Source organism: Uloborus diversus, chromosome 1, assembly GCF_026930045.1.
Source record: "Uloborus diversus isolate 005 chromosome 1, Udiv.v.3.1, whole genome shotgun sequence".
Lineage (NCBI taxonomy): Eukaryota > Metazoa > Arthropoda > Arachnida > Araneae > Uloboridae > Uloborus > Uloborus diversus.
In genome coordinates this window covers 59212339-59236564 of record NC_072731.1, presented here as the reverse complement: position 1 = coordinate 59236564, position 24226 = coordinate 59212339, and the positions used below count along the sequence as shown (strand labels likewise).

Genomic DNA, 24226 nt, shown 5'->3' with positions numbered 1-24226 from the left:
CACCGAACAATTGGTTGGTATTCTGTATATTGCCCTTCAACAGAATTCACAGAAGTAAGCACAATTTTTAATCTTTACATTTGATACAAAGATATTCCTGAGATAGTTGTATTTTTATTAAATGCTTTTGTTTTTCGAAATTTAATTCACTTGCATACATCACGTATGAGACATCCAGAGTCAACCTCTTGTAATTTGCTATATGAATTAGTTATTTTTTTTCTCTATTAATATAGCAATAAGAAAACAAATTGTAGGTTGTGAAAATTAAGGTTCCAAAGTGAAAGAAGCATATTTCATCTGTTGAGAAATAATTTAAACCACAGAAAAAATATGTAGAGTTTAACAAAAACATGCTGGTTTTTTAATTTTTTTTTTTTTTTTTTTTTTTTAACCAAGTGTGTAAGAATTTCATTTTTTCTAAATGTGAAATTTAATTTATGCCAACCAGCAAAGTTTTAGAAAAATTAAGGGTAATGATTTGAAAAATATTTTTTCATTACTATTATTTTGTTTTATTTTTTAAATTCTGTTACACCAGTTAATAAAAATAATGACACGAGCACGGTAAATATTGCTGCAAAAATTGGGTAATGGTGAAGTGTGACAAGAGTTTGTATGCTGCAGAAGTTACGCAAGTTTTGGGTTACAATATAGATGTTTCTGCTATAGAAAAGTAAGAATTTTATTTAGCGACCAACGTGAGATGATAAAGTATTCTACAAAAAAACTGAAGTTGTTGAAATAATTCATCTACTTGCAATTATAAATGCTTGTGGAATTCTTGACTTTCTAGATTTTTAGAGAAATTTGTGTTATGCACGGTACATGAAACCAAATGCTCATATTTAATATTAACCTTCATTTAAAAAAACTTCTTAGGGGTGAATTTTGATAGGAAAATAACAGTATATTCAGAACAGTTTCTATTGTTCATGAAGATAAAGCTTAAAAAACAAAAAAGGTCATGTTTTTGTATTACGCACGGGACATCAAATTTTTTGTTTAAAAAAGTTTTTTTTTTTTTTTTTTTGAAGAATGCCGTATCTATTTTTTTTTCTTTTATTTATGAAAAGGAAAATAATGTAGACATATTTAAAAGTAAAAAATAAAATAAAATGACATAATATTTTTACAATAAGCCAACAACATCCAAAGTTTGTTAGTTTTAATGGGAAAACTTAAAAACCATAATGCTGACTTTCCAAAATTTATTCTATGCTTAAAAATTTTGTCAAACAAATATTTTATCTTATTTCCTTAGGTTCAACTAACATACTTTAGTACTACATAAATATAAAACATATCTTTTTTTTAAAAAAACGGACTTCAGAGGGTTTACAGTGGAGAATGGCCCTTAAAATGAATTATTTGATGAAGGATTTTAGCAATAATTTAAAGCATTCGAAGTTTAATTTTGTAATAGAATTTTGACAGAAAATACTCCCAAAAAATCATGTTTTTTCTTTTACATTCATAATTGAAGCTTCTCTAATGAGGCATAATATTCTTGTGAAAATACCTGAAGCTATCCTTGTGTATGGCATTGATAATCCTTAGATAAAATCATACACTAAGAAGTACACACACACACACACAAACCCCTAATGAGGTGTTTTAGGCTTGTTCTCTTTTTGGGAAATTCTTGTTCACAGATGGGTCTTTGTAATATTTGTGGGGAGGGGAAGGGGCGCCATCGCTCATAGAGGAATGATGGACACCTGGTATGTCTTTTCACCTCTTAACAGGACAACACAAAAAAGCAGATTGTAGCAAATTACTAATTTATAAGAATACTCTGAAAAAAAAAGTTCAACAGATCGATAAAAAATCAATAATTAAATAAAACGAAATATCAAGTAAAAATACTGTTTATTCAAAATAGTTCTGAATAAAAAGTTAAAACACAGCAGACATCTTAAAAGTTATAATTTTACAAACAATGAATTTAAAAGTGGTGATCACCAAAAATATGAATCTGAAATATCTTTAAAAGGAAAAGTTTCAAGTGAATTACTAATTTTTTAAAATTTCTTCCAGTTTACGTTTTGCCTGCTCAAGAGTCGCTTTTGTAGTATCATCTATCTGCAGCTTTTCAATTTCTTTATCTGCATTAAGATTTAACACCTGTAAAAATTTAAATTTTGAGCCAAATTAAACCACATTTTAAAACAAACATATTTGTTTTAACAATAACTATACATTTCAATCCATAAAATAAGAATATGCATATGGTATGCATTGAAATCTTTTTGCCTCTAATTCTAATAATGCATACTAGAGGTGTAAAATTTCAAAATGCTCAAGTAGAAAAATTGATTTTTTGCACATTAAAATAATCAAAAGCTATATTTTCTAGTAAAAAAATAGGGTGATTCACCCGTAGTTGACCATTTAGTGGAAATTTCTACAAGTTCTATTCAATTTCACAGGAAAAAAAACAGGAAAAAGATTGAAAATTTTTCTATGTATCTATAAAACTATCAGGATCAACAGTTGCAAATCGTTTTTCTGTTTTACTTACTATTTTTTCAAGTTATTTCGAACAGGAGTTAAGAAAGGAGATTTCACCAGTAGTTGACCACTCACACACGAAAATTGACCAGCGTTTGCCAGTAGTTGACCACTTTTTAAACACAGTAAAAACTGATATCTATACCATTAAAATCGGACCGGATGCATGCCTATATGTACTTATGTTCCCCTAAAGGCCACCACTGATTGGTTGTTTGGTGGATGACGTCATCACAGATGTCACATAACTTTGATTATGGTTACACGACAGTGATGAGCAATAGGTTTAAAAATCGTTAAAACTTTGCAACATCTGGCGCCAAAACTAAGTCACCAAAAATGGTGCCAACTTAATATCATATCTTCAACTTCTCGCCAAGCCTATAGACTACAAACACATGTGACGTCATTTTTATGTGACGCTGAAGGCGCCTCAAGCAAAGAATCTAGTCACCCTAGACCGCTAGTATATTGCTTAAATATTAAAACATTAAAAATAATATATTGATATTATGGGTCAGTGTAAGTACAATAAACTCCCAATTACCTGCAGAATAAGGGAGCATGGTAACCGCGGATAAGTGAATTTCGCGGATAATCTGCAAAATAAACAAAAGCAAAAGCTAAAAATATTAACACTAGCACACACTTTTAAACTCTGCTAGGGCTGACCTATGAAATTACAAAAGTTACCAAATTTGGCGACATTTAGCATTTTCTCACCAAATTTGGCGCCAAAAATAAGTTGCCAAAAATTATGCCAACTTAGCGATATCTCCAATTTCTCACTAAGTCCATGGCAGCCACTCCTAGCAGATATGACGTCACCATAATGTAAGTAGCCACAGGACCCAAACATAGTCAGAATAATTCTTAGATACAGCTAATGCCTAAATATTATAACACTGATGTTAAATAACCCTTATATGAAAAATATTTAATAGTACATACGACGTGCACAAAAGTTATTTCCCCCAATATATGAAGCATGAGCGGCCAATTCCCTGAAGCAATGAATCCAAAATTTCAGATACAGTTATTTGAAGGAATGCATTTGAGAGTGGTGATTTTAAACAATGCAGTGATCTCATGGCTGCGGTTACAGTGATTGAATCTTAAAATTTTCAAATGACAACACCACCTTTTTCCTTGCACAAATTGATCTGTGCATTGAAGAGCCAAAAATGTTCTTTGATCGATCAACGTGTGACAAAAATTGTGCATTCGAAAATTTAAGCACTGACTGAAGAAACACGCATTTTACTCTGCATTTTAAACTTTTTCCTTAAGCTTTGTAGGTGATGTTTAGTGGTTGGTGCTTCTACTACTGTCTGACCCTGAGAGTCATTCAAAGTGCTTCCCTTTTATATTGTTAGTAGGACAAGCAATTTCTATCAATTTTTGTCACACGCCACTCGTTCCAACGCAATTTGAGGTTTCTCAATATGTTGATCAATTCGCGCAAGAAAAATGTTGGTGTAGCAATTCAAAATTTCCGAAATTAGTTGACTATAACTGAAACTGTTAGTGCTACGTTTTTTAAAATTATCACAAACTGGAGAACATCTTTTCAAATACCATATCACAAATTTTGGTTCTATTGGTTCAGCAGATAGGCCACTGGGCTTCGTATGTAGAATATATATATATATATATATATATATATATATATTTATACATATATCTATATATATATATATTTATACATATATCTATCTATATATATATATATATATATATATATATATATATATATATATATATATATATATATATATATATATGCATAGATATAATATTTAATGGTAGTAATACAGTTGGTCGGCAAAGTCAGTTTTAGCACCAAGCCCATAACCTTACATTCTCCAATTTTCACTATTCCAATACCGAGCCGAGCTCCTCCTTAGGCCGGGCTTTAGTTTCTGAACTCACTAACATACTCGCTGGGTGACCCTGATAATTTTCCCCTACTAAAAATTAATGGCTTTATTGAAAAAAAAAGTCATAAGTTATAAGAATATGTCGATTGTCTGCACTTATTTAGTGGGTCACCAAGAGCATTAATTAACCATACTAGTCAATTACTGACACAAGTCCTTTTTTTCTGAACAGAAGTAGTGATTTTATCTTAAGCTGAAAAGTGTTCGTAATCACTTCGGTTTCGAGAAAAAAGCTTTAAAACCAACATGAGTTCACTACTGGACCATTTTGGTCAACTACTGGCATTAATAGCATTTTAGACAACCAGTAGTTGACCACCCCTCAATCCTAGCATATATGATTAGTAAATTAATGCAATTTGTTTTATTAATTTAGAGCAAGCATGGATGATCAGCATATATCAGTAAATGAACTTGAAGAATCATGTTTAATCTCGAGAAATACAATTAAACATTTTATCACATGACAATTCCCACTAGTAAGAAAAGTGATTTTCTTGAAATTTTTTAGATGGCTTTGCAAGTGTACTGTCTTAACCTCCAATCAAACTTTAGTAACAACTATAAATTATAAGAGAACACTTCATGGGAAGCTAGAAATTAGTTCCAGGAATCAGATAAAAAATATCTACATAATTATTCTTGTTTTCTGCACATTAGTGCTTGAGTGGTCAACTACTGGCAGGTGGTCAACCACTGGCAAATCACCATATATGAAGTCATAAAAGAGTCATGCAATCCATGTTATTTTTTAATATTTAAGCATAAATTTACTTAAAACTTCTGTTTAAAAAAGGGCAGTAAACCAAAAATTATCTAAATTAGGCAAATCATTAATCAGCCGCAAATTTCGAGTAAAACAAGGTTTTTTGTAAATTGTTAAATCAATTTTTTTTAACAGAAATTGTTAAATCAAATTTTTTCACAGAATTTTTTTTCTTTTTTTTTTGAAAATAGTGAGATTTTAAGCTGAAAGTTTTCTTATTTTTTTAAAATTTGTAACATGCACTTAAAAAAATGTGTGTACATATACACACACATATTAAATAAAAATACATAAAAATATTAACTTAAACATTTCCACTAACTGACATCGATAATATACACTAATTCTGTAGTGTGTACATTTAGTGTCAATAAGAAAAGTAGCAATCAGCCTGGACCTTAACGAAAATTAGTTGCTAATCTCTGGTTTAGAGGGATGAGACAGGGCAAAAAGTTAGAAGTGTACAGATTTTTTTTTTTTTTTTTTTTTTGAACCAGGAGACTGTCTGTCAACCCCTCTCAAATGCCTGAAACTTGGCAACATTCCAACAAATTTGGTGACAGTACTAGCATTTTCTAGTCAAATTTGGCTTTGAATATAACTAAATCGGATAAATTTTGCCAAATTTGACACCACCGAAATGAAATTTAAGGATATTAATGATATTGAAGTGGAACTCCCACTTCTCTTGTTTACATTTGTCATCAATCAAAAATTGGAAAGAAATGAATTGACCATATTCACAGCATACATACTATTTCATTGTTCTACACAATGACACATTTTTTCAGAATAGGCAGCCAATTTCCCCTTTCTCCCGAATAGAGGTCAAGATTTATTTCATAAAATGTTATCCCCCAATTCGGTCAGGATTGTATAGTCATTTGTAGACAACTGCCTTATGACCTCAGGCGCTCTATGGCATCTACGCAGTAGCCAATTACAAAAAGCCCTATTAGGCAATTATGGAGTTCCCAATTACAAATCATGGAATCTCTTGCAAGCGTTATGTAGCTTAACCTCGCGGAGCAATATAATTTCTTACATAGTTTTTAAATTATATCTGAAGCACATTAAGATTTAATGGGGTGAAACAGGACGAATGGCTTCCTTCGGAGATCATGTATCCAACGACATGTGTGACAACCTGGGATACATTGACAATCCAGAGAAGATAGTGTTACAAACACACAGAGAGAGACAGATGCATGCAGAACTGTGTATCATAAATATAGTTTTGTACCAAATATATTATCATTATACCTTTTTGAATGAGTCAACATGTCAGTTGAGATAAATCTCAAAACAGTTTCAAACCTATTTTAATAAAATTGGAAAATTACCTTTCCACAGCCTAAGGAAACAGCTACACCAGGTTTACCAGCGATATCATCCAATATATTGAGAAGGGGACTTCCATTTAGAGACATAACAACTTCCCCAGTACGAGGTTTTCGCAAAAGATTTTTGTTCACCACCGATCTGTAATTCAAGCATTTAAAATATTAAAAACATTACAGAAGTGGCTAATTGATGCATGATACGCTACTACTTTGTAACTTAGACAAGGAGCAAGGTTTTTCATGGTTCAGCTTTTCTTGATATTAAAGTTTGTAAAAAAAATTTAAAAAATACATGCATGCAAAATTAATAATTTGGCATAGCAGAAAATTATTTTAGTACAAGATCTCAGCCAAGATGAATTAATACAGAAGTATTGTTTTTCTTTTTTACTAGTCTTGGGGTTTTAAATGTGCTTGAATGTAAAATGTGTTTTTATGAAATATTTTTCTGCTACAAAGTATTTTATTACTATTTATGAACTTTCAAGGGAAAAAAATGTGGGCGTTTTATGCAGCATCCCCCCTCCTCACACACAATAAAATGTATGCACTAAAATCACGATAGTTGCTTGATACATTACACGGTTTACAGCCTCTTACAAAATAAAAATAAGGACTTTTAAGAAGCTTTATAAAACAAACTAACCTCAAAAACATTAACTACTCATCAAATACACAAATGTTTCATAGATTATACAAACATGCCATAGTTTTAAAGCATTTTCCCCCTGAAAAATAACACTTAAAGCATTTATCATTAAGAAAAATAACTTTGTGCTGAAAATTAAAATAATAAATAACGTCAATAACCACAAATTGCAGACGACTGCAGACATGTATTTCAGCTTTACAAGGAATGCCTTTTTTAATATAAAAGAAATGAGCTTATCATTTAAAAGCTCATTAATCAGATCAATTAATTAGGTATATATAACTCAGAAAATAGTGATTTGAACTGTCTTCTATTTCATGACAATTCCAAGACAAGAGGCGATTTTAAATAGAACACTGGACATTTTAATATTAACTTTGAGTGCAAGTTGTATCAGAATTTTAGAGGCAACACATCCTGTAGAAAAATGCATTATGCAGGCCCAAAAATATGGTGTAAATACACACAAAGTTAATAGAAAAAAAAGATCAACTTTTGCTCTTTTCGAAAAAACATTTAAATCGATCGCCCTACATGACAAAGATACTAATTTAATAGCACTTACTTGATTAGCTTAGATTTTAGTACAAATCAAGTAAAACATGAATTACACAAAAGTTAATTAATCACTATCCTGAATTACATATCCAAAAGCTAAAATTCAGGGCACAACACAAGCAGAAACATCTCAAATTTCCTCCTTGATAGGGCAAGAGATTCTGCTCAGGGAAAATGCAATCTTTTATGAGACAGAATTGTCTGATAAGAATTAGGAAAAATCTGAAAATAAACAAAACATCTCAAACACAAACCAGGGCTGCAGAGTTGGAGTGGGATTGATTTTGGAGTAAAGGAATTGGAGTTGATCATTTTCCCTCAAAGTCCACAACTCTGCCAGTGCTTGCAGAGTCAAAGTCAGACTGATTTTGGGGCACATTTGTTGGGAGTCATAGGCTGTAAAATTCCCGGAGTCGCAGTCCATCATTTTCCTTCCAACTCCACAGTCCTGACTTTTGCAATATTGGAAGGATAAAGAAATTGAAATTTATACATTTTAAAGAATTACAGGAGAAATAAGCAAACAATAGTTCTGTAACTTTTGTTAGATAAAAGATATGCTTCAGCTGACATGTTTCAATAAAAAAAAATAATCACTCACGCATTTATAGGACCAGCTACAAATGTTAAAGAAATCAAAAACTTTTAACACCCTTCATGGTAAAAAATTGAGAAAAAGCTGTAAATTTCAGCAATTCTTTCTAAGTTTTTTCTAAGATATCCAACTGATTTTTATAAAAATTGGCCCAAACCCCTGCTGGCAAAATTTTGAAGGTTAAAAATTGCTATCTTTTGCACATGGGTAGAGAAAAATTTACTGCTTTAATGTTCATAATTTATCAAATTTGCAATATTTTCATTTCAAATTTTAGTATAATGATTCTCTTTTATGTAGTTAAGTTTTCTGAAAGTTAGGAAAAGTTTGACAGAAATTTCTGCGTAAAATGAGCTAAAAACATGCGAACAAAACTGATATTTTTGAAAGAAATGCTTCACAGGGTTCAAAAATATATTTTCAAAAATATCGAAAATATCTGATATTTTGATATATATCGGATACTTTGATATATATCTGATATTTTCAATCAGCGCAAACTAAAAGCCTTTGAATTTAATAAATGCATCTCCAATCACTGTTGTTTAGTTTCTTATATTATTGTTATAATATAGACATAAAGTTAATGTTTTTTTTTCATTATTTATGTCTAAATATATATTTCATGTAAAAATTAATGTACTTTAAATAGTATTTTTGTATCAATGATTATTTACAAAATCTGATAATTTAATGTTAAAAAAAAATTCTTACGCATAATATACATTGATATTGACTGTAATATTGGATGTTGAGATTTTTATTCACATGCTCTGTAAAACTAATTATTATGCTACTACTAACTAATTTACGTGTTCCCTGTAAATATCAGAGAAAAACATTGTATCAGCTACAATATAAACATATTATATTTATGGTAGGTTAATTAATACAGCATATAAATATAGAATATTATTTGTTGGTCATTTAAAATAATAAATGAATACTATTAATATAACTAATATAATTTTCATATTGAAAATATAGTATTTCAAAAATTGAATATCAAAAATATCAAAATATCATGATATTTTCAAAATAAATATTGGATATATATCGTGATATATATCATGATATATATCGACCCTGATCCTTCATCTTCGTGAATAAAAGTGATACCTTAGCGAAAAGCTACGCAATTATTGCACATAGTAAGTGCTCTAATAGCTGAAATTTACAGTTTATTCCCAGCTTTTAACGAGATGAAGGATGATCAAAAAAGTTTTTGGTTTCTTGAATTTGTTGCTGGTCGCCTAAATGCATGGGAGGTTTAATTTTTATTGAAACATATTAGCTGAAACATCACTTTTATGTGACAAAATTTACAGAACAATTGTTTTTTATTTTTTGAGAAATTTCTTAAAATGTAAATTCTTGCAAGTGTTGCAGTTTTTTTGCCCGCCACTGTACGGTCCAATCACAGATTGTACGGAATTGGAAAATGTCCAGCTAAGACGCGTCTATCTGAATCATTGGGAAAAGTAAAAATTTGATGCGCACATTCCGCTCCTTTGATTGAGACTCAGCATTATTTAGAGGCTAATAAATACACATCTGCAAAAACTAACATCCCTTTAAAGTAATAGATGCATCCATTTCCGCCTTTGAACCGGATGCTTGCCTTTACATACAATTCGTGGTCAGACAGTATATATAATAATTACAATATAAATTTTACAATGAGCGTTCAGCTTCCAACTTCGTAGTTTCTGTTCAAGAATTGATGTTTGAAGTAATATTAAATTTAAAACTCCTTTTTTTTGCTGTATAGTATGCATACAGTGTAGCAATAGGTCTCATAAGGCAATACTTTTTACAGCACCATACCTTACAGTGCAGTATCTTAATATTGCCTTACTGTTTTCTTTAAAAATAATAAGTTCAGGAGTAGGTGGCTACTAATAATTTTAAAAACAAACATACAAATGTCAACTGGGCATTAAGTAGTAACTAAAGATTTGAATTCATAAGCCCATCGTTCACCATTTCATACACTCAGATCGTTGCAACAAACCCACCAAAGTGGCATCATTCCATGCGCATATTTTAATAGACAAGTGATTTCTGCTATACAACTGCACATAAGCTTCAAATGGAATTGTGGAATGTAAACAATAAGTGACTAACTAAAGTAAGACTTGCTAAAAAAAGTTCAAATCGATATAAGACAAACTCTCCTTTTTTTTACAAAACTGTGGAGTAAATAAATGAAATTTTTAGGGTGTTTAGGGCATGACTCAAAATTTGGGAGTTTAGGAAAATTAAGACAACTCCTACCCTGTCAGTCCCTAAATCTCAAGAAAATATTTCAAACAAATCATTTGCCTAAATTTTGTTGAATAACAACCTAATGATAGAAATATAACATTTGTATGTTATTTGAAAATAGAAGCAGTTATTGCACAAAAATAGTAATGGTTTTTGGCCAGGGTTGGCAAGGTTTTGGATACTACGATAAAAATAGTAAATTTATCAATGTTTCAAGAAGATATTATTTGTGTTCCATACACAGACTGAATTCTGAAGAGTAACAATACCAGGAGTCAGGCACCTTAAAAATGCTGGTCTTTAGTTGATTTCAGAGCAGATTTAACACTATTCACTGAATGATATGCAAGAACTTGAAACAATTCATATGGTTTTTGCAAGTATCTTACAATCGTCATGTTGTTTTGATTTTAACTGAGGTGGTTGTTTCAAAATAAAATAAATTGTAATGACGTACCAATAGATACCCAATTAATGTGTACCCAATTATACAGCATTAAATAACAAATAATTTAAGAAATGTGTTTATTTGTACATAATATATATTTACTACTATACTTTCTACTATTACTATACTATTTATTATACTTTTTTTTTTTTTGCAAATGGAGAAAATACTCTTATTCTTAATAGCAGTAAGTCATAATTCTCTTGCAGTGGCAACTGCAACAGTGCCTGTATTGTGACACACATGGATCACACAATAAACTGCATATTACTGTATTTTTGTGTTTGCTTCAAAGTAAATCAGCTTGCATCCTAGCAGTGAAAAAATTCTTATTTTCCAAACTATGTTTCCTGATGAAACTAATTATTTTTACATAATCCAATCAAAAATGTTAGGAGCACCCCCCTTTCCTCTTGTAAATTGCTCTATGGTTCCCTATTGATATGGAAAATAAGAATGAAATTTAAATAAGTTTTAAAAAATAATTTAAAAAAAAAATAAAAATTGTAAAAAGACAATTTTAGCCCCAATAAAAATCACTTGGGTTTCCAAAATGGAATATATTTTTTTTGATTGACATAATGTAAAAATGATCATAAATTACTTTGGATTGAACTTAGGAGTAACAGCAAATGCAGCCACTGATCGCTTTGACACTGGAGTATTCAAATTAGAGTCACTAAGCACTCTATTAAGGTGACCTGGAACGAATGAGGCATTGGCAAAATTTCCTGGCTTAGACTTCACTGAACTAACACTGAGACTCCTTTTTCTCTGAAAAAAAAAAGAGTAAATATATAAAATACCTAAATTTATGCTTAAAATTTAACTGATTTTGCATTTACTACTATCATGGAAAATTTTTCAGTAATTAACAAGAAGTTCTGTCTAGAACTAGACGAGTCTACTTTCCCGCATACCCATACTACTTTTTAGTACCTGATCAATATTCTCAAAAATAGCTAAAATCACAAATTTTTTCAAAATTTTTTTTTAATATTTTAAACAGATTTCTAGGAATAAAATATTCCTTACTTTTCTTTTAAAAAAACGAACAAATAAAATAGCAGCACCTTTTAAACAAAGCAGCTAATACACTTCTTTCCATTAAAAAAAATCTTTTACAGCTTTCAAAACGAAAAAATAATAATAATAAGTTCATTAAAATAAATACATCATGTAAAAAAAATCGTTTCTTTTTCCCCTGTTGTCAAAAATAATTTTTTAAACGAATTAATGCACTTACCAAAATAAATTTAAAAAAATTAATAAAAACAATATGTCAACAAATGTCAACTTAAAGAAATAATTTTCATTGTCAAAAAAAAAAATCATCTGCGCATATCTTTAACATAAATGACTTTGAGTTTATTCGCTGAAAACTGAATACCTAAATTAAAACTTTAGCGTGAAAATAAAAACAAGTCATATCAATGATAATTATTCCACAGCAGCGGAGTAGGAGTCAATCTCATTTTGGGATAAAAGAGTCGGAGTTGAATTTCCAAGAATCGGACTCAGTCATTTGTCCTCCGTGTATAAATGTTTGCCAAAGCTACGAAGTCAGAGTCGAAGTCGGGGAGTCGGAGTCTGATTACTTGTCGGGAACAGGAGTCAGAGTCGGAGTCAGGTGCCCCAAAATTCTCGAGGTCGTAGTCGGGAGTAGGTCGTCAAGAGCTATTTCCAACAAAGTTTGTTTGAAGGAAATCCGTCTTCAAGTACGGAATCTATATTGACTTTCAGTTATCTCTTAGGCGCTAATGTTAAGAGATTTGAACTGTTCAAAAATTAACGAAAACTTGTTCAAATAAAAAAGATATTTTCGATACATGTTTTTCATCAAAAGCTTTTCCCTACAAAGTTTGTTTGGAGCCACTTCGCTTCTAAGTTCAAGATTTATTTTTGATTTGAATTTCCCCGTAGGTGCTAATGTTAAGTTTTATTGAACTGTTCAAAATTGAACGAAAAATTGTTCAAATCAAAAAATGAATTATGGGAATGAGATGTCCTCGCCAAGATCTTTCTAACAAAAAAAAATTGTTCGAATCGGACTATTCATTCAAAAGTTATTATGGGGGACAGACAGACTGACATTTTTCCCCATCTCAATACCCTACTTTCCAATTTTTAATTTTTCAATATTTATCTAACTATTTTATTTATTTTTGACTTTTTTTTTGTTTTTCGGGATATTTTTAAGATGTATTAAGCCTTCTTTCATGCTTTTTTCTTCTTTCTCTGATTTTTACTGGGAAAGTAGGCTAAAAAGAAGATGATTATTTCAAAATTGCTTCAGATACAAAATAATAATAATGAACCATCATTGTAAGATTTTTTTTTTTTTTTTTTGAAGTTTGCATTAGTGTTGTTTGTCTCCTGCTTATTCTTATGGCTTCTTATGTGCTTCATCTCCTTATGGTTTTGATCTTACAAAGTTTGATCCTCAATGTTGAGCATACTGTACAAATCTGAAAATTAAAGCTCTTTCATAGAGATTGAGGGTGCAATTTGAAAAAGACTAATTTGTACTACTCTGAATATATACTGAGTCTACATTTCAGTCTATTAAAAAGACTGAAAACTTGAGCACTCTCAAAACATGAGCAATAAAACTAAGAATTATTTCACAGGGTAATTTTAACCCTAGGTCTAAGTTATTTAAAATGCAATTTAATCTTAAAACTTTGAATTCAAAATCTTCCAGGAAAGAAAGGAGGAGAGGAGAGGGTATACAGTCAAACCTCGTTACCGAGACACCTGGATTTCACGACACTCTGGATGTCACGTCACTTTTTCAAAGTTCCGAATTAATGCCATATACAGTCGAACTTCCATATATCAAACTTCCACATATCAAAAGTTTCTTTATATCGAAACCCCAGCAAATTTCTATGTACATTACATAGAAAAATTGTTTTTATATATCGAAAAAATCTCTATATATCAATTTTTTTTTGAGACATTCGTAGATTTTTTTTTTTCCACTTTGGACTGTTTGTCTCATGAAAAATGAAGGTTAGGGGAGAAATTTATGTTTTTTAAAGGTTGCTACGAAACTCATAAGGAATCTGGGGTTGAGGGGTGTGTAGATAGGTCGTTGTTTCGTTCTGAAGTTCTTAAATTCCCTCAAGTTAATTTCAAATCTTAGTTGTAACCAGTAACATGGTAAAATCAGTTTCAAGTTCTCCTTTTTGTCTGTTGATTATCATTCCTAGTCTTTTTAGCTGCAGTAAAAATCATTCAAGTTAAGTAGATTGATTTTTTACTTTTCTTTCGATTACATTGTCAAAATGAAAATCACTTTATGTTGCAGATCTTGATGAAGAATGAAGATGTATAAAGGCTCAAAAATATGTAATTTCTGTTATTTTTTTATTATTAACTTTTATTTAATCTAATGCTCATATTAATTTGAAATTGAGTTTCATACACGTAAATTAGCTTTAATTTTAATGTTTTAGGATACTTCTAGGATACAATAACATTTATTTCTATATATCGAAATTTCTATATATCGAATTTTTTCCCGGCTATTTGCTACTTCAATATATGGAGGTCTGACTGTAATTTTAATGTTAAGTGGCTCCAGATTTTACGACAGTATTTTTCGTGCAACACCGGTTACGACAACACCTTAAGCTGCGCAAGCAGGAGCAAATATTTCTTTGCAATTGAAAATTTTTCAGTAAAATAATGAAGACATCTGGAAATGTTTGTTGTAGGAATTTCCGACTCGGACAAGAGATTTGACCAGGTATAGCACCTCGAGAATGGTGGGGTGCGACAGGCGAGTAGATAAGTTCTGAAAGGTACAGGTTTCAGACTTTGTTAAGAGGGACAATAGAAAGGAATTCAAAGCAGGTGGATTGTTATACTGAACGAGGGAAACCGCAAGAGAAGAGAAAATCGATAGCCAGACCATAACTACGTTAAGCTGTAGGTGGTCACAACAAGCTTCTCCCATGAGAGAAGAAGAGATAAGGGTCTCCTCATCAGATTGAAAAGGGACACACAACTCTTAAAGTAGACACTTAGCCATCAAAATCCAATCAAATTGCAGACGAAGTGTGAAGAGTTTTGGATTGTTTTCTTTCTAGCTGGTAATTTCGTGAAAGAAGTAGTGCCACAAATGCTATTAAAAAATTTATCAAACATTTTATTGGAAAGTATTGTAGAATTGAAAAAAAAAAATTATAATAAGTGAAGTTTTTTTTTTTGAATAACTTTTGTTATATTCACCAATAATTCAAATTTGCATTAGTTAAATCTAATTTTATGGTTTACTAATGTTTAATTATGATTTTTTTTTAACGATTCCGGTTATGACCTTGCTCCAGCTATGACAACACTTTGTTGACAGTTCCAAAGGTGTCGTGATAACGAGGTTCCACTGTATTATATAAACACTAAATATATATTATAGGGAAAAGACAATACATAAACACAAGTACAGTGATGGCAATTTGGGGGGGGAGCAACTGCCCCCTTACTATGTTTAATTTATTTATTTTCCAATTTAGGAACCAAAAATTGAAAAAAATATAAAAAAAGGAGAAATGTCAAAATTTTCAGAACGTAATTATTTGTTTTTTTTTATATCTATTTACAAACATTATTTAGCACAAGCAGTAACATTTAGTTTGTGTATTCATTGTTTAGATATTAGTAAATCAATTGCTTTACTTAAAGAAGCCATACTTGTTTAATGAAATTACCAAGTGTTTATGACTTCTCAAAATACTTCGGGGTAAATAATGTAAGTTTAATTCATGGCTAAGTGTTTCCTGGGGAAAGTTATTGTCTACAGAATTCATCAAAATCTTAAGAAAAACGTGAGATTTACATCAATTCTCACTTATCTACTCTCAAAACAAGCCCTAACAAAATGTTGTACTTTTCACATTTTTTTAAAATTTCTTGCTGCCGCCAAAAGTCTCAAGACTTAGTCTTCTTCTCCCCCACTTATAAGCCCCAATACCCACCATTGTACCAGTATAAACATATTATGCTTTTGAAGACCAGGTTGAGTAATGACTGCTCATTCCTGACCACAGAATGATAGATCTGAATTTAATGCAAGCTTAAGGGTCCATTACCAAAACTGCTATTTCAGAGAAGGTTCAACTGAATAAATAGATGGGCACAGAAAATATAAAAGAAAACTTACTTCTAACCTTGACATTCTTTGTGTCTTCTTCTTTTCAGACATGATCTTATGTCTATATATAAAATAAAGTCAAAATAAGAATAATCATCCATATGGTATTAAAATTTTAAACAATAAGCAATACAAAACAAAATTTTAAAAACTAAGTTAAAAATGCACAATTCAGCAATAAATGAAGCACATCAAAGAAAAAAGGTCAGTAGTTTTAAGAAGAAAACAAAGAAAAAATTAAGTAATTACTCAACTCAACAAGGAAACAAAATTACTAACTTAAAAATGCATTAGAATATATAATTTTTAAATGCAAAAATAAAGTCAAATGGAAGAAAAAAATAAGATAGCTGCTTGCAACTAATCTCTCATCAGCAGCAGGTCTCTAGTACAAAGTACCAGAACAATACTGCACCATTAAGCAAATAATTAGACAAAAGCATTTAAAAATCTACAAAGCATGCACAATGAAGAATCAAACTACAGTATACTCCCGATTCTACGTGCTAATCACCGGGTGGCGTAGCACGGATAATCCGAAAAATCATTTAAGGAATATGTTGGGTAACTATTTAAGGGGAAATTAGAAAAAACTAAATACTCACACAAACCAGGAACTTTTCTTCGAAATTTATTGCTTGGAAAAAAAAAATTGGTGATACATTTTTGTTTTCTTTGTTTGTTTAAATTGTTGCGTATGTCCGTACGAATTTTTTTTACTGCAATTATTTCTCCGTAATCGTAATTTCTTTCACTCATGTAATCCAAAAATGTTCCACAGATTTTAGAGCAGTAGAATGTGAATTGTATAATCTTCATGTTCTTCATCTTCGTTTTCGGTATCATCACTTGTGTTTGATTCAGTAACTAGTTCAATGATATTATCGTCAGTTACACATTGAAATCCTGATTCACATTCGTCGCTTTTAAACCACTCTTCGACATCTTCAGCGTCAACTGATTCCAAACCTTCGATTTCTTTAATTTCCTCAATGATGTTATCGATATTATCGATAACATCATCGAAGCTTTAAAAAAGAGTGATTCCGAAATGACGCATGGATAATCGGCAAACCGGATAATCTGCACACGGATAATCGGGAGTATACTGTATATACAGGGTGTCCCTAAACAACTGCTTAACTCTGCACAGCTAGATTCCTTGCTGGGGATACATTAAAAGTGCCAAAAGAAGCGTTCCTGCACAATCTATAGTTTACGGGAGGAAAAAAGAAAAAAAGTATGACGTCACTGCCGGCGGAAGAAAAAACTTTATTGAACATATCAACAGCAGTATGCATACTATGTATAACAATAAACACGTGTGATGACATTTTAAACATATTCATCTGAAAAGATATGCAAATACTGTTGCTGATATGTCCAATAAAATTTTTTCCTTGCATTGGCAGTGATGTCATACTTTGTTTCTTGTATTTTCCTCGTGAACTATGGATTGTACAGGAACGCTTCTTTGTAGAGATGTACCGAGTAGCACTATGGCTGAGTACCAAGTACTAATTATATTTTCAGAAGAACCACCGACACACGCGTGATGAATTTTGAACTCATTCAAAAAAGTAGTATAGACCTTACTACAAAAAACATTCATTTACGTTCATTTACAGTCGAGTCCCGACTTACGCTGGGATGCGTTCTAAGACCCCTTACGTAAGTTGAAACATCGGGTTGTGGAAAAGGGTATGTGTAAAAACTTTTATAAACATACCCAATTATTTTATTTACTTTATATACTTGTAAATGCCACCTCAAACTGTTAAAAACCATTTTTTAATTATGCATTACTGTTTCTTACATAAAAAACTGAATTTAATTCATATTTTAAATTTTTAAAAAAACGTTTTATTCAACCTAAAATACTGCTATGATCCAGTAATGAAAGATCCAGTAATGATATTTGTAACTTAAAAAAGTGAAGATGATTTATGCTGCATGATCAAACCGTTACTTATATATTTTTAAATACCCATAACAGTTTTTTTTTGTAGTAAGTTACCGTGCCTAAGCCAGGGCTAAAGCAGAAATACTTAAAATATACCACCAGCTCAGTTATTCCATCCGAGGACTGCAGTTTTGTGCTTTTTTTTTCACTCATCAGCCCAGAATAGGAATCACATGAGCTGGTGGCGAAAATCCTCTTAAGGGAGCCAAGAGAGCCAAACGAACTGGTAGCTAAAGTAAAATTAGCACACCAGATAAGTGACCGCAGCGATGGTGCGGTCACCAAAGAATTCCTCCTCTAATGTCCCCAAAGATACTCTATAATCATGATTTCCCCCCCGAGTTTTACAGGGAAAAACTTTCAGAGAGCCCCTGGACCACGCCGGAATCTACAATTTTTGAGCCCATTTGTAACAAAATCTCTAGGGCTCCTCCCCAGAGGCCAGCAATGTATATATTTGCAATGTTAAGAAGTCTTAATGCTAATTTTTTTTCAATTTTCTTCATTAAATTTCTTAGGCATTTGGGCTCCTTAAGGACGGACCACACACTGCGGGGTCAGCGGGTATGTAGGCCCAGGCCTGTCGCAGATAAAAATCACAGACAGCATTAAATTGCGTTTTTAACCTTTTATTTATGCAAATTTCTGGAAAGAGCATTTGATTCTCTAATATTGCTAAAAAAAGTTGAAACTGACTATAGTAAGGGAAAATACTAGGGAAGGAATCTCAACGCTATCTCACCTAACTTTAGCACCAAAACGTTCCGAAAATTGCATTTTTGAAATCAATTTTTCTAATTTCTACGGGAGGGTCTTAACCTCCTTCATGCATCCGTTTTTTACTAGCCTTCTTCCAGCAAAAGCTGGGGTATAATGTTTATACCCTAGCTTTTATCTTCGTTTTTTCGAAAGGGGGTCATACCATGTTTGCACATCTTTTTCTGCTATGCAAATGTATTTTTATCTACCAATGTGATAATCTACTCAGCTTTATAAGAGGTTTTTGCCTGAGCATGACTTTAGCTACTTCAGACTCATGAGCATAAAGCTAGAGCGCAACTGCAATCTCTGGATGCTAATGACATTTTCGGTGTTTGCTTGCAATTCTGTCCTAGCTCTGGCCATGGGCCAGTAATTTGTAGCTTTATATCCAACTGAGGTGCATATAGTGTTTTCAGACCTTTAAAATGTTCCCGAAATTATTTACATTTTTTAGTACACTATATAAGTTTATTTCAAGTAAAAATCCGTATTTTAAAGTCCTAAATTTTTCGTAAGAGGGACCCCTTGTACAGAAAATTTCATATTGTTTAAACATGGCTATATGTCACTGTAAGAGCGATGCCTCCCCCCCCCCCCAGAGATTGAGAGTATCCGTAAAAACCCTCTAAAACAGCGACTCCCCACTTGGTCCGAGGTTAGCACCCCCCCCCTTGCTCAAGTTCTAGATCCCCCACTGATGGTACAACATATACCACACAAAATATTTATATTTTTCGACTATATCAATGAAAATTCCAGTATTTCCATTATGCAAAAAAAATATCCAGTAAATTTCCAAAATTTCAATAAACAGGGATCAGATTACAGGGCCCAATACAGGCTGATTTTACTACGGTTTTTCGGTAACTTCATAAAAATCCTATTTCAAAATCGGTATTTTCACAAAAATCAAGTAATAAAATCAACAGTTTCACAAAACCAACTTTGAAAATCAGAAATCACAAAAACAATATTAAAACCCAGAAGTTTCACAAAAATCAGCACTAATTTGTTTCTCCGTTTAACACAAAATTTACTCATAAAATAAAATGCTAAGCTGATTTATCTGAACAATCGCTTGAGTAATGATTATTTCATAGAGTTTAAACTCATTTATAGCCGTCTTTCGCCGAAGTGCATTTGTGCAATTTTATCACAATCTTTTAACATCTGTTTTGGGAGAGGGTCGTTTTTCTGACAATTTCCTGAATTGTACAAAGCCTATTTGACTGAAATACGATGGTACTTTTCATGCTTCTTAGGTTTTTGATGTTAACATCTCCACCCCTCAAAAAAAAAAAAAAGTTAGAAATAATAGTAGACTACTTTTACACGTTTTGAACTAAAATTTTAGTTGTTCTAATTTTCTTTTTCAAAAAATTAGAATGTTCCTTTAAAAGCTTAAAAGAAAAAAGAAAGACTTTCACAAAAATAGAATTTTTGAAGCAATACTTTCACAAAAATAGGTAGTGGGGGAAAAAATCCTGGATTAGCAGGGCTTTACCATACTAAACACTTCATGATTATTTTAGAAACAGGTTTAAATAATGTTATTAAAATATTACTTATAAACCAACAACTTCCTAATAGTAGAAATGTTTTGGTGAAAATTTAAAAGGATCATTATGGTGGTAAAGTAAACATTCTATCAATCACATGAGATATGTTTCTTACCGTTCAAAATTTGATTTTAACTGCTTTACAGATTCTAAATCTTCATCCTTGCATTCAACTTCTTTTTGTTGCATGTCCATAATTTCTTTTATAGTCATCTTTCTCATTTCTTCTGGAATGGCTTTTAGATGATCATCATACATTTTATATATGTGGTCACAAATGGTTTTGCACTGAGCGTTTAAATTGGCCTCATATTCTTTAACTTGATCACGTTGAAACTCGATCAAGCTTTGTATTCTTTTCTGTTTTTCTGCAACTAAAGGGTCAACCTTAACTTTTCTCTTAATTTTCCGGCCCATTTCTATCTTACCTGAAAATAAGGACATGCTGCATTAATAACATTAAGCATCAAGAAATATCAATCTCAATCAAGCCGTTTCAATAAGTGTAAGGGATCAACTTAATTTCAAATTTATGACTTTTATCCTTGGAAGTAAAAAAAATAAGAAAAACGTAATACACACCTAAGAGATTTTATCTTTGAGATAGCTCTTTTATTTTTATTGAAATCAGGAAATTTAGAAGTTTTAAACAAAATTCTGAGATTTTTAAGAGTTTCAAAGAGTTAAATGCTCAACCACTGCTTGAATTTTATTTTTTGTTACAATTATTTAAAATATGTGCATATAAAATTACCAATTAACATTTATAGCAAAATTGGAACTAATGTCATATACCCCACCCTTGGCGACTTTTTCCTGTAGGCCAGGGTTGGCTGGATTGCACACATTGGGTTGGCTGGATTGCACACATTGGGTTTTTTTGAAAAAACACATTTCAAAAAACCCATTATTTAGCCCATTTTTGGGTTTTTTAAATTTTCTGATTAGCTTTAAAAAAATTAATAAATTTAAATACTTTTAAACTTTTTTATTTGTTCTTCACCACAGACAATGGGAAAAAAATGAATTTTGAACTTTAATAAGTATTTCTTAACTCTTAACGGCATTAAAAAAATACTTCAAAGACTTTAAATAAATATATTTAACTTTTTTCTTTAACTGGTCAATAAATAACTCAAATTATCTTGACTAAGTCCAGTCACGTCTGATTTTCTCAATATTTGTAGATTGTACAGAGGAAACTACTCGAGCTAAAAGGCTTTCATGTGAATTATTTTCTGCAAATGTCACATATCTCGAATAAACATGGTACATTTTTTAGAAATTTACAGGTTTTATAAACAGTCAGATAGAAAACTGAAGAGGATGTACAGTATTTTTATTATTTTATGAAAAAGTTTAATATTTCTTACTCTGTACACAGAAATAGAAAAACAGGCAACATAAAATTCAAAGAAGTGTCTTGATTAAGCTGGAATTCAGTAAAAAGGGATTTAAACTACTTGAGGTTCCACAGTAGTTTTGCATAACAAAATGAAGTACAATAAAGTAAAATCTAGTTTAGTTTTCAGTACGATTTCAGGAAAGGTAAATCTTGCGCAACTAATTTATTACATTTCTATGACAAAGTTACCATGGCTTTGGACAATAAGAAGCCTGTAGATGTTGTTTACATTGATTTTTAAAAAGTTTTCGATAAGGTACCGCATGTTGCTCTACTTAGCAAATTAGCTGATATAGGAATAGGAGGGAAAACTTTCATTCGGGTAAAAAACTGGCTGACCGGAAGGAAACAAAGGGTAGTTGTAAGGAGAAATTATTCTAAATGGAGTGAAGTTTTAAGCGGGGTTCTTCAAGGATCAGTGTTAGGGCCTGTTTTGTTCATTGTTTTTATGAATGATATTCACAAAAATATTTCTGGGAACATGAATTGTTTTGCTGATGATGTCAAAGTTATGGGGACTGTAGAAAATGAAGAACAAGCAAATCAGCTGCAAGAGGATCTAGATCATATTACGGAGTGGGCTGATAAATGGGGTATGGCTGTTAATGTTGGGAATGTCAAGTGCTACATTTAGGGTATGGAAATAAGTGTACAAGTTATTATTTGCAAGATTCAGTCATTAGTCAGGCAGAAAAAGTTACTGATCTGGGGGTCTTAATAATCCAGGATTTAAAGTTTAGCCAACAGTGCAGCATTGCTAGTAACAAGGCCAATAAGATGCTTGGGTTTATCAATAGATCTATTTCAAACAAATCTAAAGAAGTCCTTCTGCCCTTATATAGAAGTTTGTTAAGATCTCATTTGGAGTATGCTGTTCAGTTTTGGTCGCCTTAACTTAAGAAAGACATTAATGTACTAGCTGTACCCGACGCGCGTTGCTACGCCAACAAAAAAATACATCATTATACTGATTTTCATGACAATCGGTTGAACGGGACAGAAGTTGCTACTCTGCAGTGCCACCTGGTGGCGAGTGGCTTCAATGAGCATGTTATGCACCTTCTCCGTGAAAAAATACATATATATAGCAATTTTCATAATAATCGGTCCAGGTATCAAGTGAAGCCGTGACTATACTCAAATTTTGTACTCACGCAGTTTGCAAGATCAATCAATCGCAAAAAATATCAAATTGAAAAAGTTTTAAATCCTCCCGTTGCATGAAAAGCCATAAAACAATAAAGAAAGAATTTATTTGTTCAAACTCAAGAAAAATGGCAACAGCTAACTTCTTATTAATGAGATCTTTCACGCGAATTAATTTCTGCAGCCGATAATTTTATTAGTATTTATCCAATGGATTGTGACTTAAATTGGAATAAAAAAGGAACTATCGATCGGATGTTTTTCGAACTGATCTATAAACATTCCAGTACCAAAAATAACAAACGTTGAAAGTTTCAGCCAAATCTGCCGGGTAGTTTTTAAGTTCATGGATGATATACAGACAAACATTCATTTTTATATATATAGATTGGAAAGGGTTCAAAGGCGGGCTACAAGGCTAATAAATGGACTTTCTCACTTAGACTATGATTCCAGGCTTAGAAGGCTAAAAATTTACAGTCTTGAGCAAAGAAGAGACCGAGGGGACATGATTCAGTTGTTTAAATTTATTAAAATTAAAGATGTTACAAGGCTGAAGTATAGCACTGAAAACAGGACAAGGGGTCATTGTTTCAAGCTATTTAAATCTCAGGCTAACATGGATGTTAGGAAAAATTATTTTAGCAGGGTAGTGGAATCTTGGAACAGTTTACCGGAAGAGGTGGTAACGAGCAAGGGAGTAGATAGTTTTAAGAGGGCCATTGATCTTCACTGGGGATTGTAAAATGACTAGGACCAGTTTTTTACCCGAATGAGTTTTCCCTCCCATTCCTATATCAGCTAATTTGCTAAGTAGAGCAACATGCGGTACCTTATCAAAAGCTTTTTGAAAATCAATGTAAACAGTATCTACAAGCTTCTTATTGTCCAAAGCCATGGTAACTTTGTCATAGAAATGTAATAAATTAGTTTCACAAGAATTACCTTTCCTGAAACCGTACTGAAAATTAGTCAATAGATTATTGTCTCTAAAAAATTTATTATCTTAATTTTTATCAATGTTTCAAAAACTTTGCAAACCACCGAAGTTAGACTTACAGGTCTATAATTTCCCGCACTCCCTTTAGACCCTTTCTTGAAGAGCGGTGTAATGCTAGTCAGCTTCCAGTCCTCTGGCACTGTCCCCGA

The 24226-nt window shown here is 31.6% G+C and overlaps 1 protein-coding gene across 3 annotated transcripts in view; it reads right to left on the bottom strand.

Annotated features, from left to right (window-relative positions):
* Positions 1 to 1885: 1885 nt before the first annotated feature.
* Positions 1886 to 24226, bottom strand: part of LOC129229914 (uncharacterized) — a 61362-nt gene continuing 39021 nt past the window's right edge. For all 3 annotated transcript variants that reach the window (XM_054864304.1, XM_054864311.1, XM_054864298.1), the window contains exons 2-6: positions 20642 to 20954; positions 16252 to 16303; positions 11689 to 11858; positions 6564 to 6702; positions 1886 to 2127 (exon numbers count right to left, since the gene is read on the bottom strand). In XM_054864304.1, coding sequence (XP_054720279.1) covers positions 2017 to 2127; positions 6564 to 6702; positions 11689 to 11858; positions 16252 to 16303; positions 20642 to 20943 — 774 coding nt within the window. In that variant the 5' untranslated portion in view covers positions 20944 to 20954 and the 3' untranslated portion in view covers positions 1886 to 2016. The remainder of the gene's footprint in view (positions 2128 to 6563; positions 6703 to 11688; positions 11859 to 16251; positions 16304 to 20641; positions 20955 to 24226) is intronic.